The following is a 23,279-nucleotide window of genomic DNA, read 5'->3' on the forward strand; positions in this document are numbered from 1 at the left end:
CATATTTCTTTTCGAGAAACCCGAGTGTTCAAGAAATGTAGGAATGCGTCGATCGATAGTCTGTGAAGGTGGGTTGCGTCGCCGAATGAGCAACACCTTTAAAACGTTCTCGTTATGTAAACCAAATTCGATAGCTTTAAGAAAAATTTTAGGTGCCCTAAGTGCATGAAAATCAGGGTTGAAAGTAACCTGACATTAAATGTTTTTGAGCAATATAATACAGCTTTTGTTGACGCTAAAACTCTGTTCATAAGTTGAAGACAGCGGAGAAACGTTCGCGTGAAAGTGCAGTGGTAACGCATTTGTCTTCGAATTTAGGGACTCGTGGTAACCTAGGCTTGAAACCGGACATGGACACATTTAGTTCCGTCTAGAAAGTCAGCCATCTGAAGTAACGCCTAACGCCACTCCCGAACATAATACTTAAAACATTTATTTTATTAGTAAATAAGCATTTTCGATTATTTTCTTATTGAGGTTAATTAAGTTGAAGCTGAGGAATCAATGTAATTCATACAACAGACCGCAAAAGCTCTACTCAGCTGTTAACTGTGTATTCATGTTTTTTAAACTCAGCCTTTTCAAAAGAAAAAGTGAGAAATAATCCATATATGAGCAAATTAGCCAATACAAGCTACAACGGGACGACTTGCCAACGATTCAAGAAAAATTGTTTATCATTTCACAAAAATAATTCATCTGCTGTATAGCAGCTTACTAAATCCAACTAACAAGCAGACCTTAGAGGTAATTAAACAGCCTGTGGTTGAAAGGGTACGCATAAAGCTGAAAAGTTGAATAGGTAGAGGATACGCGTGCATCCACTTCTGGCACGTCGCACTAGGACGTCTATCTAAACGAACTCGAACTTGGGTATAAGGAATATCTAATTGCTTGCCTCGTAACAGGTTTAGATAGCTCAAAGATGTTAATACTTTATTTTATAGCTGATTGTTTGTATCATATTAGCAACGGTTGGGCACAAGTGAAGTGTCCAAGTCAAAAACCTGCTGTAGACAAAGAAAAGGCTGAAGAGAATTTTCGCTAATATAAATTCTTACCTGGAGAAGCTTACCTGGATAAAACGTTTTATGTAAGGTAACTCTATTGTAAACTATATTAAAATGTTTACAAATCATTAATCAGATATACGCAGTTCAACACATCCAATATGTGCTAAACATATTCAATATTTAGACAAATTTTGCGAATACACTTAGTAGTGGAGTTTTTTTTTGTGTTTGCATCTTATATTTTTTAACCAGAAATAAAGTACACAACAAAATCGTTTTTGAAACATCCCGTTTATTGGCTTGTTTACCTTCCTTCAGTAACTATTTTTTTATTCTGCCCCACTTCTGTTTTATTCTTCTTTCACTATTAAGTTATATGAAAAGTTATTGCTTAGGCCCAATAAGCGTCCAGGCTAACACCCAACCAATATCTAACTGCGACTCGGACTTTGTTGCAGATCTCACACAGTCGCATAGCCAGCTGCACAGTAACAACTCTGTAAAACATAAGTAATAGGGTTCCGTAAGATTTGGAATTCACCTCTTGATAGGGGAGATGACGACAAGAAACGAGCCTGGAGCTAGTTAGGCTTTAGTTATCGAATAAATGTCGATCAGCTTGAACGCTGATACTTTATCCTAGTATTAGGAGTTCCTCTGTTGCCGTAACGATCTTCTTCGAGATGTCAGAGGTGAAAATAAGAGGTTGGGTGCCTCGTAACCCGGTCCCGCGACACTGCAAGCATCCAGATCAGAGGAAACTTAAGCAAGCGTATTCTACCTTAAAGAATAAAAATAGACCTGAAACCAAAACAAAGAGCGCGAAACCGGACAGATGGGTAAAAATGAGATTAAAAAAATAAAACAATTAACTTAATTAATAGATCAGCAGTAAGCCACCATTGTTCTTATTGTTTATGACAAAGATAATAGAAATTACAAATTTGGGTGCGAAGTGTCTGTAACAGTTGCAGCTCTCTCAAGTGAAAGAGCAGCAACGATTACGGACTATTCTATTGCATCTTTTAAGTCATTTCTATTTTCTTGATTTTTTTGTTTTACTCATAATCAATCAATGTTAATTGTAAGAGTCTAGATTTCTTCACACCAGAGCAGTGGAATTTTCGATATTGCTTGTGTAAGTATTTACAAAAGCTCGCTCGCGTAAGAAAAACAAATAGACTTATTGAATGAAGAGTTGAGACTTGATGAAGACGGCGATAGCCCGTATGAGTGGCCGGCAATAGATGATTTACTGCTGTAACTATTATCAAGACGTCTCAGATGCTCCTCTTCTTTCGAGTGGAAATCCAGCGTTTGTTGTTGAATCAAACGAGTGATTTCCTCCAGTTTACGATCGACCCCGAAAGACGATGCGCCTTCAGATCTACCAGCACCGGCTCCGCTTCCGCAGTCCAGCGATGACTGTTCATATACAGACACAAAGCAATAGTAAGAAAGCACAAAAACATGGTATTAAGCACGGCCGACACTGCTAATGAGGTGGCCCGAACGTATTGAAACGAGCTCGTTCAAAGCAGTGCGTCAGACAGATGATAACGTGAGCGTTTTTGTGCTTACCCATTTTATCTACGTCTTCCCATGCACATATCCATTATGGACCCAATAAACAGTGTTCAAACCTAACGTGTTCTATTTCATATGCTATGATTGGATCTGAAAATCATCTTTTTACGATGCCAATTCCTCGTTCACTAGATGGATGCACATTTTATACTACCTTACTAACCCTGAGATGGTTGTCTCTAATAAGCGACGTTCGCTGTCGTAGTGACTGTTGAAAATACGGCCGTGAGAGCGACTGCTGCCGCTCCTTGCGCTGTGATGAATGTTCATCGTAGCGTTTTCGGGGGGGCAGAAGTTGACCGTTGCCACTATCCTGCACGTGGCTACCTTTTTTATCGTTTTCGTCTTTATTCTTCGGTTCTGCCGCTAGCGAGCCACTGCTGCTGCTGCTGCTGTTGTTGTTGCTATTCTCGTTAATTGATGCCGTCACTTCCATTAGATCCGCTAGGGATAACTAGGTAGGCCAGCCAAGAAAACTTTATTTCAGCACACATTTTTAAGTTATACTGAAAGTTTATCGTGTAGCGAACATCAGAGATAGCCTATTACGCACATCGTATAGTACCGTAATTAGCCGTACCGTAAGGTACAATTTCTCTAAATAGATACTTGCTTTTGAAAACGTTCAATAATAATGAGTTGTTTACATAGATTCCTACCTCCTTTTTAAGCATTCTAGGACTTAATCCTTCTTCAAGACCGTTTCCGTTGAAGTTTCGAACGAATTCAGATGCTGCTTTGAAGGTGGATATTGTAAAACTCGAAAAATCGTCCTGAAATTAGCATATACAAGATCTATATTGGATCGTATTTTCTGCGATTAGACATGCTCGATTCAGCTCCTTTGTTCTTATTTACTAATCATAACGCAACACGGGCTCTTGGCAAACATTTTTTAGGTGCATAGACTGGACGTCTCGTACAAATGTTCGCTTACAACATCTGTGTGATTTGCCGCTAATATCTAGTGGCCAATAAGATCGTTATATATGAGCGCCAGCGAAACAGAAACAGGCTTACCTTGACGCCACAGAAATGATCAATGTAGAAGATATTCGAGGCAAGATACATCGGCTTTGATCGTGCCATCACCAAAACAACAAGTAAGATTAGGATTTCATTTGTCAGAACGGGCATATCTGTTTTCAAAAAAGTGACGAGAAGCAGAAACATAATAACAAATAAATCGGTATGTAGGCAAAGGGAAGCTTACCTCGGTTTCTTGAGGTTTGAGTATTTCTTTTAAAGTTGGCTTCATTTCAACTTGATAGGTGTTTGCATTGTATTTTGGATACTGGGCTGTTTGTCAACCGTGAACTTTTACTTTAAAAATATTATCTAAACTGACAGTTGTTAGGTGAGCTTAGTAAAAAAACTAGGTTCGTCTAAGCGTATAATTTATGTGTATAAACCCCCTCGGTTGCGCCAGTACCGATAGCTAATACCTATTATTTGAATATTTGCGCCAGAACGTTTACCCTGAGCAAAAAATAAGATAGTAAACAAACCTTCGCCGTAGTAGATTTGAACACCCGACTGGTGGCAATGTTCCTCAACCTCCATTTGGATGGAACGCAACGTTGATCTTAGACACCACAGTTTGTCTACGGGAGTGTACTTTGCGTCAAGGGAAGCAAGTTCAACGATTGCTTGCGGAAGTTCACAGCAGAAAGCCTCTTCACGAACTCCTAACGCCTCGGCGGTGACGTGGGAGGTGCGTAAGAACTCCAGGCGTCTGTAAAGAGCGGCGCGAGTATGCACCTTATATATTCTGAAACTATAATAACATATTAATTACCGTGTGCCTATTTTCTAAATGGGAGTCAAAGCAGTACTCTGTAGAAGCACTGATTAAACAAAGAATCGAAATGCTACCTCTCAAGGTCGGCGTCCGTATTTCTACAGAAGCTTTTCACACTCCCGAATACTTTGTGATGTGCCAGGCCTGATACATAGTTATCAATGCAACTGCTCAATTGCTCTTCGTCACCTGGGATATTGCAGATTAACACCTATATTGCAGATGGGTCAATGAAAGGCATCAAGGGAACACATTTAAATCATTATTTATTTGCTGGGTTGAATAAAGGATGAATAACATTTAATAACTTTATTAATGCGCATATAAATATTGAGAAGTTTCAGTAGTTTCGACTTTTTAAATTTCTAAACTTTTTTTTTATCTGTTTAGCTATATTTTTTTTTATCTGTTTTTATCTGAAACATGGCACACTCTCTCTACGGAGCTTTCCGTATTCAATTTGCAAAACTTTCATATATGATCAAATCCTACGATAAATGGTTAAATCTAAATGATAGTGTATATTCAACACTATTTTTTTGAACACACCGTTCTCCTTGAAAGATATTCAAAATAGACCGAAAATAAGCCCATCAATGAATAAATTACCTTCCTTCATTCATCGAGGATCCATATATTATTGCTCGTCCATTCAATAATGACCTAGCTTAACCGGCTTAATATAGACGCATATCTAATGCTATATTAATCTATATCATCTGAAATAGACCCATATGAAAAACGGTCATAATATGTACTAAAAGTAAAGTACTGGTTCACTGCCGTATGTCTAGCTGCAGCCCAATGTAACGTGTTTGTAAATTATGGTAAACAGACACTAAGTGGGCGAAAAAATCAGTCTTGCCTGAATTGCTGTGTCCGAAATGCTTTTCAATTTGTCCACGGTGTCGTTGATGAAATTTGGGAGAATTAGATAATTGTTGTTAAAATGTTCAACCTTTTCGTCGATGACTTTCAATGCCTGTAAACGACAACTGTAACTTATTAAATGAACGCCAATATATAGTCTGATCCAAGCTTAATATGAAAATAGCGTTAGATGATATATTCGCGTATGCGTTAAACAATGCTCGCAAAAGTTCAAGATATGTTGAATGCTGCTCTGTTACTTAGCAGCCGTGTATGTCTATTTGTCTCCGTGTTGAAAAAAGAAAATATCATTCTATTGTGGGAGCACACGGGCTTACGCCTCAGTGGTTGCCATGGCAGAAATGCAGCCAGATTTTTTCCTTTATATATGCGACGGAAAATTTCATCTGGATGAAGGACTGATTTTCATCGATAGACGAGGCCAGTACATTTGTAAACGCGTATTTTGCAAGCCGATCCGCCCGCCAACTGTTACGTAGAAATCTCGATGAAATAGTCTTCTAGATTTACAAAGATACTATGCTGAGAAATCAAATATTTCAAACTTATTGTTCTGTCGGGCTAGACACCTTTTAGATTAATTACATACATAGGAGGAAGGGGAACTCTATGGAACGGTTCGGGATTTTTTCTCTTTTTATCAAACTTTTATTGAATGATAGAGAACAAACATTCGCTTTCCCATCGCAGCTTCATCTGTTCCAAAGCTACCTATCCAATGCCAAACTGAAGACAGGTTACATTTCCTAGAAACCATTACGCCGAGCTATATTAAAAGATCACTCCAAAAACAATATGGCTCACCGTGAAGTGCGGCAGAATTATTTCAACAAAACGTTATCGATTGCCTATTACATAAAGAAATTAGAAGAATTAAGTGGCCTCTGAGTAGAGCCCACTGGCAGGTATCTGTCATGCATCACTGATGTGTCGTACTGTTATGTCGGTATCGCACGCTTTTAAAGTTGTTTTTGGACGCAGGTGCAAAAAGGTTACTCCTTTTAGAGCGCCATCAATGGGAAACGGTGCAGCCGATGTAACTCAATTGATCCATCCTGTTGATCAGCGCTAAATTTTAAGCAGAGTGCCATTGTTTACGATTATTTACAATTCGCTAAGGGTGTTAATACCATGCTTCCTGAGATCCTACATGCGCGCCTATTGCTACCCATTCACTCGACCAACTTATTTAACAAAACAGTGAAACTACTATTTTCATAGCGTGTCATCAAGACTACGCAATGTTACTAACAAAATGTGCCATATATCTAAATGTGTTACGCTTCAGAATTACTTGAACGCTGAATCTGGTTGATCAGCGCTCGATACTATGCATCTGATGATCATTTAAAACAATCTCTTCTTATACACCCTATCGTCTTCAAGAGCGATCGAGATCACACGTTTCGTTGGCCCGTTCTCTAGAAGGTGCTGCAGTAAACTTGATCTTCCAAAACAGTGCGTAAACGTAAAAAAGAGCACAGTTCGAAACTGAAAAAAGCACGTGAGCCTATTGTGGAGTGAGGCTTTTTCCCATTAGGCAGGCAGCTTGTGAACACGGGATGACCAAGGTCATGTTGCCTCGCCTATAGGTACTAGAATATGTGCTTCAGTATGTCTCCATTCGCATTATGTATTTGATATATGTTAAAACACTGCATACTGGTAGCACACTTTATCCAATAAGCAAGAACAAAAGTTTAAGGCGTGGTCAATTATTTGCCGACAAACTAAACATAGACGTACCAGACAGTCGCGCGACCAGTGATGACTTTTCAGCACGGTCCCGCGCGACGGAACAGCCCAGCTTTCCTTGGCGGGACATTTCAAGAAGGTGTCTCTAGCACGCATAGTGTACCCGATGATAAGTGGTTAAACTTTGGTTTCGAGAATCTCGAAGCATTGATGGCATCATACAATTTTAGTCCTATTTGAAATATTAACTCTTAACGTAGATGAGATGTCCCTTCCTAGGTGATGAACCCTCGAGAACAGCGCCCGAAAGAATGAAACCAGTTGCTCAAAAGACACGGAATCTTCATTACAACACCGGCCTTTGTGTCCGCAACTTAAAACAGAATGCACTTCAGGGAACATCGTACTTGATGTACCCATTGGAAGCCATGATTTTAGCAAACCCGTCCGGATAAGTTGCAAAATACTATCTTGACCCTTTTGTCGCGACCATTTGCTATTCTCTAGAGAATCCATGTTCGCTAATCATGAGTAACCACAAGATTAATACAAACCTAAGTACGATAAAATTAGCTTTGGTGAATGGCGTTTACGCATCTCCGCAACGTTCAAATAAGCCATTACAACCCCCTAAACTTAGCAGTATTTCTGCAATATAGAATTCGATCTCGAACAGCTCAACAAAATTTTACCCTACGATGGGTGGAAACTATAACCATTGCCTTAAAATAGTCGGATCGGCAAAAGTCTATATGACGAATCATTTACGATAGCAAATATTGCTAGAGGGTTTCAAAAGAGAGAGATGTCTTTTTGCTGGATAATAACAAATCTTCCTTCAGTGGCCTAGGCTGATAATCGACCGGGACCGTCGAGCGATCGCGAATCATTATTCCAGTAGGACAGCCGTTCGCGCTCGGAAATGGAGATCCTTTTGCGGACAATTTCATTGCTTATTTTCATTCATTATTCTCACAGAACAACCAAATTTCGTATTTCAGAATGTAGGTTCATTGGTTAGAATTGGCAAGAATTAATGACATTAAATTATGCGATCCAATTAACTGTGGTGCTTAATTGTGTATTAATATATGTTTGTTACAAAAACGCTTAAATATTTAGGAAATGTGGCCTGCGATTATAAGAGCGGTGTCCGACCACTCTAATTGCCTTCCCCATACAAAATCGTTAGTGGTCCATGTAACCCCACCTCTGGACCATACAGTCCCACAAGGCAGGGTTACAGGCACCATAATTTTCGAGAAAATAACAATTTATCGCTACTTCATATTAGGCCACCGAATGGAGGGTTTCCCGACAAACACATTGGTATAATTTCGCGTTGTCCCGTGGCAGCGGTTTTTCTCAATGGTAACATTTTGTAAATGTCGGCTTATATGGCGCTATTCTTACCTATTTTATGCATATACAACGCTAAAATGGTAATATTATCAGCAGAAATGGATGGACTTTAATTTTCTGGGCTATTTTTATTTCTACCGAGAGTCTACATAGATGGTGATGAATAGGTCATATTTGGCATGGTTAAAAATGGCTTCTAACGACTACTGTTCCTTTGAGTTGGCAAGTTTCTTGCAAAATAACCGCGGTACCTTGTGGGCTACAGGGATACATACAGGGGCCAGGACGGGTACACTGAGCAGATAGGTGCGTGCCTCTTGATGTGAAAAAGGCGTCGCTGGACCTCTTCGACCGCCCATCAAATCGTCCATAGATCCACTTATTTGATCATCGTTTGATCTGCATAGATTATTTATTCCAACAAAGTTAGTAATAGACGTTGAATATTGATAGAATTATTCCACGACTACGGATAAATAGGTAGCAGCCATTATTAGTTCAAACGGTAATAGTAATAATAATAATAATTTCAAAAATGTATTACACAATTTCGAAATAATAAGGAAAATATTAAAATAATTTGCTTTTTCGATATAGGGCAGCCTTTCTCAAAACCTAATAATTGTTCCATTGCGCCTAGTAGTGCGAGCTTTTCGGAGGATTAAACTGGCATTTGTTAATCGTTGCAGAGAGCTGTCGATGGACCTGTGGCACATTTGTAAGACGTATAAAATATTTCCAACTAACATTTACCTGAAAACACTAAAAGCTATACTCTCGGTAGCTAAAACTCCGACCGTGTCTTGTTGTTACCAGCGGCCTCGGCTTGGGAATCGGGACCGTGTGCAGCGGTTCGCTATTTAAAAAATGCTATATGTCTGTAGAACCTATTGAAAACGAACAAAATAGGACAATCAAAAGGTACTGATTTTAATTGGTCCTTCAATAGTAAAAAAATCAACAATATAATTTTATCTTTACAATCAAAACTTGAGCATCGACACTGGTCTGCAGTTAGCTCAACTGGAAACAGTTACATTGCACAACAGGAGATCATTGCTAAAGACGACGTCATTTTTGCTAAAATTACAAAAATGTAACAAATTCTCTTCCGACAGATATAAGCGATCGATGTGGTGGTAGCATATCTACCTATTAAATTTAAGACGAATCTTAGAATAAAAAAAAGATAGGACTTAAACCACTCCATAAATAGAAACGAAACAATATTCACACAATTATAAACTCATAATACATTGTGTAAATATTTTCCACTTAAAAGATTGAGAAATAGGCTTAAATGATACTTATTAATGACAAACGTACCTCATTATAGGCGAGCTCAGTTGTAAGTACCTCAGCTTATTTTGAGTGAGGGAAGCCGCTGGTAGTAAGCAGGAGCTTTTGCTTTTTGTTTCATTCAACCAGTGGTCTGTCTACTATTATTTGCGGTTGAATTTGGTCCACTGCCTAGGCTTCGGCAGGCCTCAAAGTATGCAAGAGCGAGGAATGTACTATGTGGTAGTCTAAAAAGGACAGTAAATTAAGATTTAGCTTAGAAACAAACTGCTGACTAAAAACTAATTAATTCGCGAACCGTCATAGGCCAATTTCGTCATAGGCCAACATTCGAATTCCCTAAGGTAGATTACAAATGAATTTATGGCAGGTGTATAAGTAGTCCCACAGTACCCAGAGCAAATATCTTACTCGAATTAAATTTGTAATAAAAATCACAGCGATTGATTAAGTTAATTACGTAAGTGGTCTGGGGCCTAAAAACTGCATAGAAGATATCGCGATTGTTTATGACAGAAGAAGAAGAAGTTAGGTATTAGATTATCGTAATTTGTCAAGTGGCTTAGTGGTAAATTTAGCTTAAAGCACTAGCTCGATGTATAATGCCTACGCACGAAGATGCATATCTAAATGAGGGCACGAGAACGGCGCTCCAGCCAATCTCATACAAAGTGGCCCAATTGCATGTAATACGCGCCTACCATTCGGCATCATGAAGGAATATTTTAATCAGACGAATAAATAAATTACTACAGTAATACATTCTTTAATTTACCGTTTACCTTTTTAAGGTCTATAATACATGTCGTACTGATTAAACATTACCCAAATTCAGAAGTTTCTGTCAAAAAAAGCGTAGTTTGAGGAGTTTAGAGAAAGAAATTATTCGATCCAAAGGTTAATCATTACGAATCGAGCAACATCAATTCAGGAATCCTTTTCCTGAGCATTGTCGGTAGCCGTAACAGTCCCGTGACATCAGATAAACTCACTAGCGGTTACTCGAAGCATTTCAAAGACAGTGCAGGGCAAACTTGGATGAAAACCAACTCTTCCGACGGCAAGCGATAGCTAAAGATCAGACACGATTTCCCACGTTTTTTCCCGTTGCCCACAAGTGACCACCTAAAAGAAGCGACTTTACTAGGCTAATCTAACCCAGAGAAAATACATAGCATCAAGCCGTTGAGCTTTAGACGCAATCGAGTGACGCTAACATCTGTAACCGTAAAGCGGAGCGGTGAGGGTATTGGTATTACATTAGGGACTACTTCGTGTGTTGAGATTAAAAAAGTTGAGTTGAACGCAATTAAGAATTGTTATCCTACAAACATTGCTCTATATGGTACATCAAAAACTAATTAAATGTGATAACGTTGAAAAGATCAACCAATATAAGTTATCAATTTAGCGTAAATGTATAATGATGCTAACGTAACCAAATCAGGCTTAATAAACGTATATATTATTTGTAGGTAAACAGGTCTAGGCGAAAATCCAAGTAAATATCTACAGTAATTGCACATGTGATAGCTCTACACCTATAACTGTGATGATAACCGGACAGTCCCTTGCAGAATATACTTTCCGAAACGCAACTGATAGTCGAATACCTTAATGTTTAAGTTTCAATTTCCTGTTTTTAAAAGTTCCGCCAGTTCAATTGAACTTCGCTAAAACAAATACTTATACGGCGAAACTGGCCTAATAGTGGAAAGTCTCTCTTTACACCAGTTAACTGCGCTTTTAAAAACACGTAAAAACGAATAGGCTTATGCAATTTTGGCTTAACAATTGCCTAAAAATATATTCGAAACGATGTAATGCGTCACCTTACAGAGATCTGAGTTACCTAATACAACTCGAAAAATCATGAAGCCTACGCATTTTGTGTCTATACGACTTAAACTAATTTGAACAGGTTCGCAGTAGGGGAGCTGTATTGTGATCTTTCATACCTATTCTACTCTGAATCAACAATTGGCGTTCGGAACAAAACTCTGTAGTGCCTGACCATGGTGACTGAGCGAAGATTCGATTAGCGTATTACGAACAACTTATCTATACAATGACTAATACTTTGTTTAATTTATCCTGATGTTGTCCATTGCTTACTATTTGTCAACATCACTATACATATGTCAGCGTACCGACGAAGGCTGCATTCATGGTCAACCCCAAACGGTCCATCGGCAGGTATTAGAATGGTGCATCTCTTTCGAAGAGCACGTTCCAATTGTTCAGTAAACGTATTCTGTTTATCGTAATGTCAGTAGAAAAATAAAAAGGCAGGCTTATTGACCATCTGCGTTTCCAAAAATATCTGAAAATGAAGTTGACTGACGTTTTTTCCGTTGTGTTGATTCTTTTGTTAGTATGAGATAGCCGGTGATTACGAATATATTCGGAAAAGAAATTCTACGTGAATATGAGCGACAACACATAAAAATATAAAGTAGTTAAAACAATAACTACAATTCTTTTGTAGTAACTTTTATTAGCCAAACCTTCTGGTAACACCGTGGTAGGACGTCACGGTCGAATTCTGTCAACTCTTTACGTTGTTATTCGCACCCACTATGATGTTAAAATCATTTGACTGTAAACAAATGTAAGGTATTGCCAGCATAAATCAATTGATCAACAATGCGTTAAGCCTATTGTGAGCCGACGTTAGGATTTCTTTTGTGTATGGAGTACTCCTTCATTAAGAACTTCTTTCCTAATAAGTACTGTTTTCATCTTATCGAAGTGCTAACGTAACTCAAACAGCAATAGCTTTTTTCATGGCGGATTCGGCTATGAACTCTTTTTCGGCTATCCCTTCTAGGCTCAGCAGCAGTGCTTCTTCATATCGCTTCAATGACTTCTCAGGATTACACTTAACCTAGAGGACCAAGCATGATAGGACATGTTCATATTTATCGCCTAACGTATATCTCGGACCTTCAAGCCCAGCTTCTTCTGCTTAGTCCTTCAACATTGATCATTCAGAGCCCTATGCCTGAAAGGGCGTCAGCGGGAAAACGTAGAAACGATCTGTGTCTGCAAAGATAGTGCTTGCATTTCAATAAGCCATACACTGTACGATAAGTGTAACTGTATGTAAAAGTACAATTGAATGAGTAAAAATAACGAAATTAAGTAAAAGGCGCCCAATAATATTATATGATCGGCTGGAATGCTGACGCGCTGGCCGGTCTTAATTGTGTAAAATGCTGTACAGAATATTTCGCCACGACAACCTGAAAAGTAGCAGACGAAGCTCCACTGTGTATCTCCGTAAACAATTAAACAGTAAAGATATCAGTAAAAGCATTTCAGTCGTTTTTAACTGGCTCCTTCCAGTCCCCCCAAACAACTGCTATACACAGGATAAGAACTGACTTGTTTTTTTTTTGCATTAAACGTTTATGGAATTATGCTAGAGCTGTGGATGTTTCTATTTAAATTGTTAATTAAACTATTGTTCTTTGCTATATAATAGCTAACCGTTTCTATAAAATGAGGTATTTAAACTTATTTCTAAGAGACAAATGCAGCGTATATATGTATGCAGTATGGGTAGCATTTACGACATCCATATGGTTTTTGTCTTTCGCCTGTAATTCAGCGGATAATTTCTATAATAAGAGTGGCAGATCCGTCAAGTGTTCGCTGTTTCAATGCTAAAAGGCCACTCAAATATGCAAACACTGCTGGGCTAAGAAAAATATACATATAGACCAGGTTATAGGTTAAGACATAATGAACAAATGTATTGAACCACACGATAACGTGTCTGTACAAAAATTTAATTTTAGGTACGCATTAGATGATATGGACGTGAGAGACCGCATTGGTCAACAATGCCTTTTGAGGAACTTGCCTGCTTAATTCGGTCAGGTAGTTGTTAAAAAATATATTGCCATTTATTATGGTAGATTCGATATTTTATTTAATCATAAATTCGGTGTGCTTTCTGTTTATTTTACTAGAGGTCAAGCCCAGTGCCCATTAGAGATTACAATCTGTTTGTCGTCTGTAGAGGTTATTTAAATCTCCTGTATTGTTATCGAGACAATAGAAACTGGCCTTCTATACTTCCGTCGTGCTATAGTCACCAAATAATAAGATAAAGGATCAAATTTACAAACGGAAAAAAGTCTCATCGCGCAGCCTCTACTAAGTTAAGAAGATAGGCAGGTTTTCGAAATTGTTCGCGGTTTACTATAACGAGAATTGATTTTCGCAACGTTTGATCTCGTGTAGGTGAACATCCGAATACATACTAACGCTATTGAATTTTGTTTTAGGGCATGTACTATTAGCGAGCAATCTTCTACATAGTTTCAGGTAGACCGAAACTTACATATGATTAATAAGCATGTTCTTTTATTCAGCTATCCCAGCGAAACACCACAAACGAACTGGGATGGCTCTTATAGCTTCGCTAAACTATACGATTTCTATTAGGGGATTTTATGATTGCGTTTGCGCAACTGTTAATTTAGTCACTCTCGTTTACTGACCTTATCAAAAGGAACCCGTTAGCTTATTTCAGCTGCTTTCAGCCACTCCAGACAATACCTGTATCATGCAGAATCTTTATAGCTGTCTTGTGGCGACTATCTATCGGGCACCTTAGCCTTCGTCCCAGTGAAGTCTGCCGTCTAATTATACGAATGGCATTGCAAAATTTATCATCTAGAGCCAGCTTAATGATTGGCAATGGATTTTTGCGAAAAACCAAATGAGCGCCAGTTATTTTTTCGAAGCCCTGAATACTCTCACTTAGATAAAAAAAAAAATAAACGTATTAAATATGCAAATGAATCATGAGTTAATTTCTCTTACTCCGGTTTTATTCAGTACAACACTGGAAAATCGTTACGTGGCCAAATAGAATATAACTTTACTAGCTTATATCATCAATTGCTGACACGAGGACTTTATGGTTTTTAAATAGGCGATGAAAATATTGCAATTATGACAATGCTCCTAATTACCATTTATTAGGCGCTAGCGATCTAAACACTATAGGTACGGATAGAATTTGGGGATCAACGATTTTAGCAAACAGTTCGACACTCATAGACATTAAAGTCAATTTAAAATTACCCTAACTCCCCAATTGAAATTAAATATTGACTACAGTGCTTTCTGTATCACGTCGCATCGAAAAAAAGGTGACAAAATGGTTAATCGGTTGAGGTGCCTCGGATGGCTAGACTAGCAACCCTGATGTTTTCAGCTAAGGATCTGCTGTCTTAAGGCCGACCACCGAAACGTGCTTGTGTTATATGCGCGACGTACACGCTTTTTCATAACATAAGAATATATAAATATACTTCTTGTTTAATATAAGTTTTTGTTGAAACGTGCTACCGAGAGAAGATTATATAAATAAAATCAAAATACGAATGTAAGCGTACAATCAATCTAAAGGACCTATGGCCCAATATTTAGTGATCACCATTACTGATGTTTGAGGTTATAGACAAATTTTAACAGTTTCCTTTTTTTTTTTTTATATCAGTATTATATTTATATTAAGATCAGACACAGTGTCGCGGTTTTCATCAGTGTACTACTGGTGCTTTTGGTGGCCGATCGGCTTGAATGTTATGTTTCTTATGCGTAATTTTGTGTTGAAGATGTACATTGCATGAATAGAAAGCTAGTTTAACCCAAGATTTTTGATTATGCGTATAGTCACAAATGGCATAAGTTCACAAGTAGTTGGCGGAAAGCATTAGATACTATCTATACAAACGTGATAATATTACTTTTTTCGTATTAATGCATCCCGCTGAGAAAAGAGCATAAAAATCAAGATAAATAGGGAGAGGAGGAAGGGTATAGGCGGAAAATAAATTTCTTTGTTAAGCACCCTAATCAGTTGTCCCTAATCTAACCTAAAAATAATTTACTTGCTACTTTTATGGATAGTGGACATTTTTTTACCAATTATTTAAATAAGTGCTCATATTTTTCTACCTTTTCAACGAACCTATCTTTATTTGCCTACGTTTTTACATAAATTCACGCCAAAATGATCATGTTCTTTTAAATAGTAACAGTGACCAAATGCGCACTATCGATCTCTTCTTAGTAACCATCCACAGGCATCTGCTATAAAAGTGATAAGTCTCTGGGTGGTCTTTCACAGTATATTACGACAATATGTTATCCGGGTACTCACATTGAGTAATTTAAAGAAGTAGCTATCATAAAGACAGCGGTGAAACGTTGCAGACGCGAGGAAAATGCAGGTTTCGTATGTCGAGGAAGGATATTTCCTCCCAAAAATGTTGTAGGTTCTGCAGTTTGAAGATGTCAAAGCTCGGATATGTCAAGTATTTGTTGTAGCTTTTTGTTTGTTTCAGTCCACTGACGTCAATATACCCACCCACACGAAGCTAAACGATCGGCAATTTTTTTATGTCGATCTTCAGTTCTTCTTTCGACAAATTGTAAACAATGGATGTTCTCTAATGCTGAGGTTTTTTCAGGGTAGTACGGTAGGCTTGTCACAGCAGCGGATTTTGTTTGTGTCTCAGTATCTCACGGCCAACAGCAGCAAGAGGCAAAAAGCGATGACCACAAGACGAACTCGACTAGCTAAATTTTACATGAACACATGCTAAATGGAATTACGGTAAGCTATGGCTCCAAAGCAAACGGTTCGCTGACGAAATACCAGCGATACAGGAAACCTATGAATATTAAGCACCAAACTACCGACACATGACGATAAGCCATAAACAATCCGTTCGCTTTCCACAAGTAAACGACAACATTGCATACGCAACACCCGTTTACCTGCTCCGCAGTTGCGCGTCCGACTGCTTCGCCCGAACGCTGACTGGATCGTCCCGCGAGAAAGCTTTCCGTCTGCTTGTTTGTTTATTTGTCCGTCCGTCCGTCCGTCCGTCCATCAGTCAATATTGTCATTCGCTATTGCAGCAGTCACTGTTTTACTCACTGGTGAACCAGGCATCCTCCACTGTTCAGAAATGTCAATTCGTAGTTTGCCCAAAACGTTGGTCTCACGAATTATTTAATTCATAGCTCAACTTTTAACCGTGACTACATGAGCACCACTTGCCGATGCATACATCTACCCTCCGCCCGACACATGGAAACACAGTCGCTCATCTACCAAAACGTAGAACGTGTAGAGCAGGACTGGAGGGGCCGGCAATAGCGTTCCGTCAGATGGAACCGTTTGGCCCTTGCCGCTGCTCCATCATTATGTTTTTTGCTAGCCGTTGCCGGTAATGCCTTTCAGTACCAGCTTGAACAGAGCGGAACGTTTGGTCGTTGTTTAATTCCAAGTCATAGGAAAGAATGGTAACTTTATCCGGAATGGTTTTCTGCCCTCCCTTTTGCTTGCCTGTGCCAGTGGACAGCGAAAAGGAAGAAAGCATCAGAGCGAATGGTAAACGTAGCATGGTGCAGACGTCTATTGAACGTGGCTCGGCAACCACGCTATTGCTAAAGACGTTTCGGTTTCAAGGAGTAGACTAAGCAAATGCTGATTAAATACCATTTACGAATGGTCCCAAAAGGGCTTATCTGTGAAGGGAGTCTTAAAAAATGAAAGGTTATAATTGTAGAGGACGCGTTTGGTAGCTATCGAACTAGATGCGGGTGAAAACAAAATATTTCCTCATGTATAGTTATAATTAGTAGCGGTGGAGCCGGCTGAGTTAATGGGGAAAGCCACAGCGGCTGGCGAAATAAAAATCAATCCATCGCATTAATCAAAATGAATACATAATACAATAATCTACGAGAAAAATAGAGCCGAAATTGGAGAGCTGGTCAAAAGGGCAGGTCGGAATCTATGGGCCGATGATTGAACATCGATTCTGATTCAGCTGGCGGTCAAATTCAAATCTCATATATAGAAGTGCCTTTGCTTAACATGCATATTTATGCCAGTATGTGCTTTAGAGGGGGTACTGAATCGCATGCTTTGCCTTATATTGCCAGATTTGTTCAAGCAACCTTAACTGGATTATTTGCTTTGACGAAATCTACTATCGATCTTACATGCCATACTTCAATTGAACTGTAGATAAGTCACCTAACGCAACATTTAGGATTCTTCTGCGTACCAATTCACTCGGAAAAGCATTGTATTCCGTTCGGTATTTTAGAAAGCTGATGCTTGTACTTCGTGTAAAATGAAGCATCTGATGCATCATCAAACAAACTAACGCCAAATTGTACCGCCGTAATTAAAGCAACACTAAGTAGACATTGCTAAATGTTTAAAAATACACGTACGCTAAGGAGCGATTCGTAACTTCGACTAGAAGTAATTTATATTTCAAAAATCGGGTACAGTACTTTCGTAGAATAGAATTGTAATTACTCTGGCACTTAGAAGAAAATTCTACAAATTATTCATGTATATATATATATGTTTTCTTATGCAACATTTGTGCAGTTGAGTATATCAGTGCATGTGAAAAAAAAAGAAGAAGAAGAAGATTAATACTTGGAATTGCGCTTACGGCGCGTAATTATATTATTTAGTAAAAAATTTTCGCATCGATCTTCGCTCACAGGCGTTGCTCTAAATACGATCGTGCAGCATTACAATAATATAACTACTCGTGAACGGTTTTTCTCGAAACAAGCATAAATCGCTGTCCATAAATAATCCCAACTGGCAAATGTTTCCTGCCTTGGTTTACGTACACGGCTACTTGGCACCGGTGCACTATTGGCCAATGTTTTTCTGTATCAATATACGATCTCACTCTCGATGCCTAGCCTTTCGTGACTGACGTTTTTCTTTTCGGCCTGTTACCCATTAGCTGCTTTCTATGTATCCTTACATTCATGACAGCTTACGTATTTTCCTTTTTCCCTCGCACTCATACCATAGGTTACCATTTGATGCTTTATCTTCTGAGTACGGGTGTACATCTTTTGGCAAGGGAAACATCGGTACATCGCGCATTCTTTTTCTTGTTTTCGCCTATTTACGTGCTCGACAAAGTCCTTCATGCTACGAAATTCAGCTCGACATATCGAGCATTTTGGAAAGATGCGTGGCAAGATCTCATGAGTATTTTGATGCCAAATTAATTCTATTTTTGTATTGAACCATTTCCAGCACTGTTTACATTGCAAAAGCCGCTGTTTTTCCTGGTTTTGTTCCTTCTCCATATCATTGCCTTCAGTAGCACTGAACGGTTTATCTTCAACCTCTTCGCCCCTTCTTTTCTCTTCATACAAATCTTCGCAATCGGTTTGTCTTCGTTTGATTGCTGTCGCCTTGAGCCATACCTGCACCTCTTCAGGCATCTGAATGTTTGCTATTTTTTCCTCAATAAATGTGGCTGGTGGAATATAATTCAATGGCCTTTCAGAGGCTGCGGTGGGTGTTGGTGGTTTGCATGCATTGATGGATGCTACATGAATATGGGGGGCAGATGATGTAGAGGGATTGCAGATGACCGCCGAGGCCGATGTACCTGGCTCACAGTCCATTTCTTTATGTTCATCTTGTGCTGTACGGCCGCGCTTACGCCTTCTTACCTTCGGTGACATTTCGCTTGTTACGCGAAGGAGTTACTTGGCTCGTTAGTTGTAGATACGCCTTTTGATAAAATAAGAAATCGGCTTTTTCGGGGAAGAGCAGTTCGACTCGAACGTGGAAGCTGGGTAGAGAATGGGTTAGCGATTATCTGTAAACGTGCAGTAGAAAAGATGATCTCACTCAGCTGTATTCCCTTTAATTCAAACAGCCATATTGTTACTCTTAGGTTTTTTGTTTGAAACATTAGCGTCAACCGTAGAATAGTAATAATACATACTCTAGCTTATTTTCAACGAGCATCAACTACTACCACTGTCACTAGCTGCTTAGGTCAGATAGCAGTGTATAGCCCTAAAATTTTTCGTAGTAAACGAAGAGAGGTGTCACTGAACCATACCAGTCACTTATATACACAGCCTCTATATACAAGTGGGCCTATATTTAAATGAGCTCTCATCGATTTCACTGACGTTCACTAAAAATACTCTGAAATTTTACATGATCATAAACCTTTATAAAAAATTTATATAAACCTCTCAATAATACTACTGCTTATTCCGAACTGTATTTTTTTTGCTACACTAAAAAGTCGTTAGCACAGAAATTGTGTGAAATAAAAACTATATATACATGTATAGCAGTTTTACCAATCACCGTCTGTAGATAATTACTCGTGAACGTGAAACGTAGCATAGACAATTCAGATATTCTGTTATAAATACACCGTGGTTAGCCGAGAGGCGTTCTTATAAGTTCTCTTAAAGCCGCAATTCAGCTCAGCTGTAAAAATGCATTTACTAAACTGTGAAATTTATATATAATTACATGTAGCTGAATTTTTCACAGTAGTTACACTGTTCTAAGATACGCAGACAAGATTATTACTGTTTATCCCAAGAATACTATTTACGCTGTGTGATCCATAAGCGAATGTATGTGCAAGCACTTATGTGTGAAAAAGACCACACGAACATAAGTGATTACTTAACAAAAAAGCAAAACTCTACATTAGTGTGGTAAATATCCATGTCAAATAAGTTAAATTGTGTTTAAAAAAAACTTTCTTTCATTAAGAGCCATTCGATACTGTCGTCTTAGTATATCTTGCGAAAATATAAAACACAGTGACCTATCTATCATACATTCTTATGTGTCACGTTAGTTACTGATATATGTTGCATATAGTGTGTCTTGATCAAATATACACGAAAGGCTATTCTTATTGAACGCTACACCGTAACATGGGGTTCGAATAAGTGATATCTCTTTGAATAAAAAAGCTTACCTGTGAGAAATTAAAACTGCCAGAAAAACAAACAGGATTCGGCGTCTGTTTCAATGTTCTATTCACAGCACTAAGTGTTCAAAAGCAGTGCGAGTTGTATTTAGTGATTGATACGTTGTTTTAAGACCATGGGCAAGTAAATTAGCGACCCCCACGCCATGAGGTCGCTTTCGAATATCACATTGTTTTGTTAAGCACCATCGTCATTAGGATCACCTGCAAGTGTAAGCAAACCTGTACGTACGCGGTGTTACCCTTGAGCCAATGGGAGTCACATTAATGTTTCGTCTAAACTCGAGAATTATGTGGTTTTTGTTCTGTAAAAGCCAAGCTAGTCGTTGTTTTAAGCTTGCTAGTTTTTACTAAATTGGACAGTAAAAATGGATTTTGAAACAAACTCTCGTTAAGGTACCTATTGTTTATCCTCGACGTAAGAAATTCGGGATATGCAATTGTGATGATGGCACCCTTTGGGAGTCGTATAATGCCGTAATGAACGAATCGTACGAAGAGCTTACTTTTCCTTTTAAATGATCAAATAGAGATACACATTTATATTAGTACCCGAATAAAACTATTAACATAAATGTACATTGCCATTAATACTACAAAGCTTTGGAACCACTAATGAACTTATAGGGCTTTGAAGAGATAGTTTTTTTTGTATATATTTTCTATGAAGAATATCATGCTTTCATTAGTACCATTAAGTTGTTTCGAATACCATTGAACTCGCGACTAGTAGTACGAGACTAGTAAAGAAAAAGTACCGCGAATAAATATAGAAAAGCGCTCAATTATTAAGGAATGGTGTTCCTTTTATGAGAAGTCACCTAACTAGGCTGAGAATAGACACCGGTATAAATAATGATGTTTGAAACATCCATAAGAACCTTTTAGACAACCAATCGTTAGAGAAAGTTAACTCATTGAATTAAACATGCGGTTAGGCGTTAGGCATAAAATGGCCCTATATTTAAGTTTTTCCTAAGTTTTACCACCCGGTTTTTTAGATGAATGCACTTGAGTATATGTTTTTTTTTTTATGATACAGTTACTTAAGGAACAGGCATACAGACGTTCCCTTAGCTAAAAGCTTTCTTATCATCGACGACAATTTCTTCCTTTCTCCCTGCCCACCGAGCGTTGAAGTGAATTGATTTATGTAAAACTGAAGATACTTACTTGGTTCAGTGTAAATAGATTTTTCACCATAAAATAGAAGTGGTTTCAGTATTTGCCTCCACTTCACAGCTATACACTAGAGCGTTTTTCCTTTGCAAGCGAAAACAAAGTAAGCTCAGAAGCTTAATTGTTTTTCTTTTGCCCTGTTCCACAGATACGAACTCCAGACGAAGTCATGACGTAGAGACAATGCATAATTCGTCACGCGGATAAAAGATACTCGTAGAAGTTCTAGGACGAGTATACGTTTACATTTACAAAGGACGCCAATGTCGGTTTATTTTTGTATGTGTTAGATCAGGGAAACACATGCGGTCGGTTAAAGAGCTGTCCAAGGAGTATCCACATCATAGACATAAACTCACGACTCATCACAGCGATCAGTAACAGTTTACAATCATAAAACCCATATAAAAATGTAGTTACTCCTTAGCCTTTTTACCTAAACGTATTTTTCATTAAATTTATCTCTACTTGAAATAGGCGTTCGGAATTTTGAATCGTTAAATATTGTTTTAGACGACTGGGCTTATCCTGCATGAAACGAAGCGTACCTTGAATCTAGATTACCTCACTAAATGTTCCTAAGTTTAACAGCTAAACACGTTAACAAGCAAAACACATTGCGCCATCACGGGACTATTTCTACTTACCTGGATTAGCCATGGCTCACGACTTCGTCGATACCTTCCCCGTTAGTCTTTCCAATACATTTCTACCTGAAGCCACGATTAGATTTTTCGAGGCTTTTGTACCAATGCCTATGAATCATCCTTTTATTTTCGTTCAAGTCCCCGTCTTCGAATACTCAGTAACCTCAAACAGGAACCACTTTACAGTAGACGTTGCGCTTTTGTCTCTGTGCCTCTCTCCTTGACGTTGAGTCTTCTATTGGCACAAACCGCCCGCGCCCTCGCAGCCGCAAGGAACTTCTCTCAAGTCGAGTCAAGTAGAACGCGGTTGCCATTGTGTAATATAGAACTAAGTAGTCGTGTTGGTAGAAGTAGTTATTGTACGAGAGTGGAGCGTGCTCTATTAAAAGTTGTACAATTTGCATATAAATTAGTTGAACAGTGGCCAAACGAATAATGGCAAAAGATAGAAGACGAAAGAAACAGGGTAAGAGTGAAATACAGGAAACAGAAAAGCCGTCCGGTGCCACGGAGTTGGTTGTCGAAACGCTACATGGCGAGTTGCGCCGCTGGAAGCAGTGAAGTGGGCTGGTCATAGAATGTAAAGAGTGCAACGTAAGCCATTACACTTAAGCGCAAAGAGGAAGTAGACAACAATTTAAGTTGATAGATTCAGCTAAAACCAGCATTTGATTAGATTTAAATAGATAGGACAAACAGCGTCCTCTTTATCGTATGCTCTTTCATCGTGATACAATCACCCAGACTGAAAAATATCGTACCAATCGACCGCCACCTAATTACATACAACAAAATGTTTTTCTGAAACTATGCTGATTCATTTAACTTCGTAATGGTGCTCCCGGTAATTGTGAGATTGGCGATTATAGAAAAAAATAATACCGCCTATTATAATGTGGGAAGGTATATCTTTGTGGGAACTCGGCAAAAGGTAACGTACTCTATTATATAGGGCACGCCATATACA

General features: G+C 38.5%; 1 protein-coding gene and 2 long non-coding RNA genes across 11 annotated transcripts; 1 reads left to right on the plus strand and 2 right to left on the minus strand.

Annotated features, from left to right (window-relative positions):
* Nucleotides 1-1,285: 1,285 nt before the first annotated feature.
* On the minus strand, nucleotides 1,286-17,275 carry LOC111267319 (uncharacterized). 9 transcript variants are annotated; one of them, XM_022845506.2, is made up of 12 exons: nucleotides 15,833-17,275; nucleotides 9,676-9,875; nucleotides 9,103-9,236; nucleotides 8,601-8,748; nucleotides 5,267-5,383; nucleotides 4,476-4,612; nucleotides 4,109-4,377; nucleotides 3,621-3,739; nucleotides 3,260-3,373; nucleotides 2,764-3,054; nucleotides 2,219-2,438; nucleotides 1,286-1,814 (listed from the first exon to the last, which is right to left on the minus strand). In XM_022845506.2, the coding sequence occupies exons 4-12, from the start codon at nucleotides 8,718-8,720 to the stop codon at nucleotides 1,765-1,767; spliced, it is 1,437 nt and encodes a 478-aa protein (XP_022701241.1). In that variant the 5' UTR covers nucleotides 8,721-8,748; nucleotides 9,103-9,236; nucleotides 9,676-9,875; nucleotides 15,833-17,275; the 3' UTR covers nucleotides 1,286-1,764. The 9 variants fall into 9 exon arrangements, with proteins under 9 accessions (XP_022701241.1, XP_022701240.1, XP_086827381.1 ...); XM_022845505.2 differs by having other exon boundaries at nucleotides 2,164-2,438; nucleotides 15,833-17,273; XM_086971255.1 differs by having other exon boundaries at nucleotides 2,197-2,438; nucleotides 15,833-17,257.
* A 652-nt stretch (nucleotides 17,276-17,927) lies between these two features.
* LOC147752548 (uncharacterized) lies at nucleotides 17,928-22,896 on the minus strand. Its single transcript, XR_015313748.1, has 3 exons — nucleotides 22,313-22,896; nucleotides 20,475-20,690; nucleotides 17,928-19,337 (listed from the first exon to the last, which is right to left on the minus strand). It is a non-coding gene; the product is annotated as an uncharacterized LOC147752548 (long non-coding RNA).
* LOC111267323 (uncharacterized) lies at nucleotides 20,589-22,100 on the plus strand. The gene is made up of 2 exons (XR_002684528.2): nucleotides 20,589-20,710; nucleotides 21,814-22,100. It is a non-coding gene; the product is annotated as an uncharacterized LOC111267323 (long non-coding RNA).
* Nucleotides 22,897-23,279: the final 383 nt, after the last annotated feature.

Source organism: Varroa jacobsoni, unplaced genomic scaffold, assembly GCF_002532875.2.
Source record: "Varroa jacobsoni isolate VJ856 unplaced genomic scaffold, vjacob_1.0 scaffold_1169, whole genome shotgun sequence".
NCBI classification, from domain to species: domain Eukaryota; kingdom Metazoa; phylum Arthropoda; class Arachnida; order Mesostigmata; family Varroidae; genus Varroa; species Varroa jacobsoni.

What these genes read in the sequence shown, in the direction of transcription:
- LOC111267319 (XM_022845499.2), bottom strand. Translation starts at nt 8,720, where the DNA reads ATGGACGATTTGATGGGCGGTCGAAGAGGTCCAGCGACGCCTTTTTCA. An exon ending in TTTCGGACACAGCAATTCAG is followed by an intron (nt 4,613 to 5,266) that starts GCAAGACTGATT and finishes TCTGCAATATAG; the next exon opens with GTGTTAATCTGCAATATCCC. An exon ending in TTAGAGACAACCATCTCAGG is followed by an intron (nt 2,439 to 2,763) that starts GTTAGTAAGGTA and finishes GTATATGAACAG; the next exon opens with TCATCGCTGGACTGCGGAAG.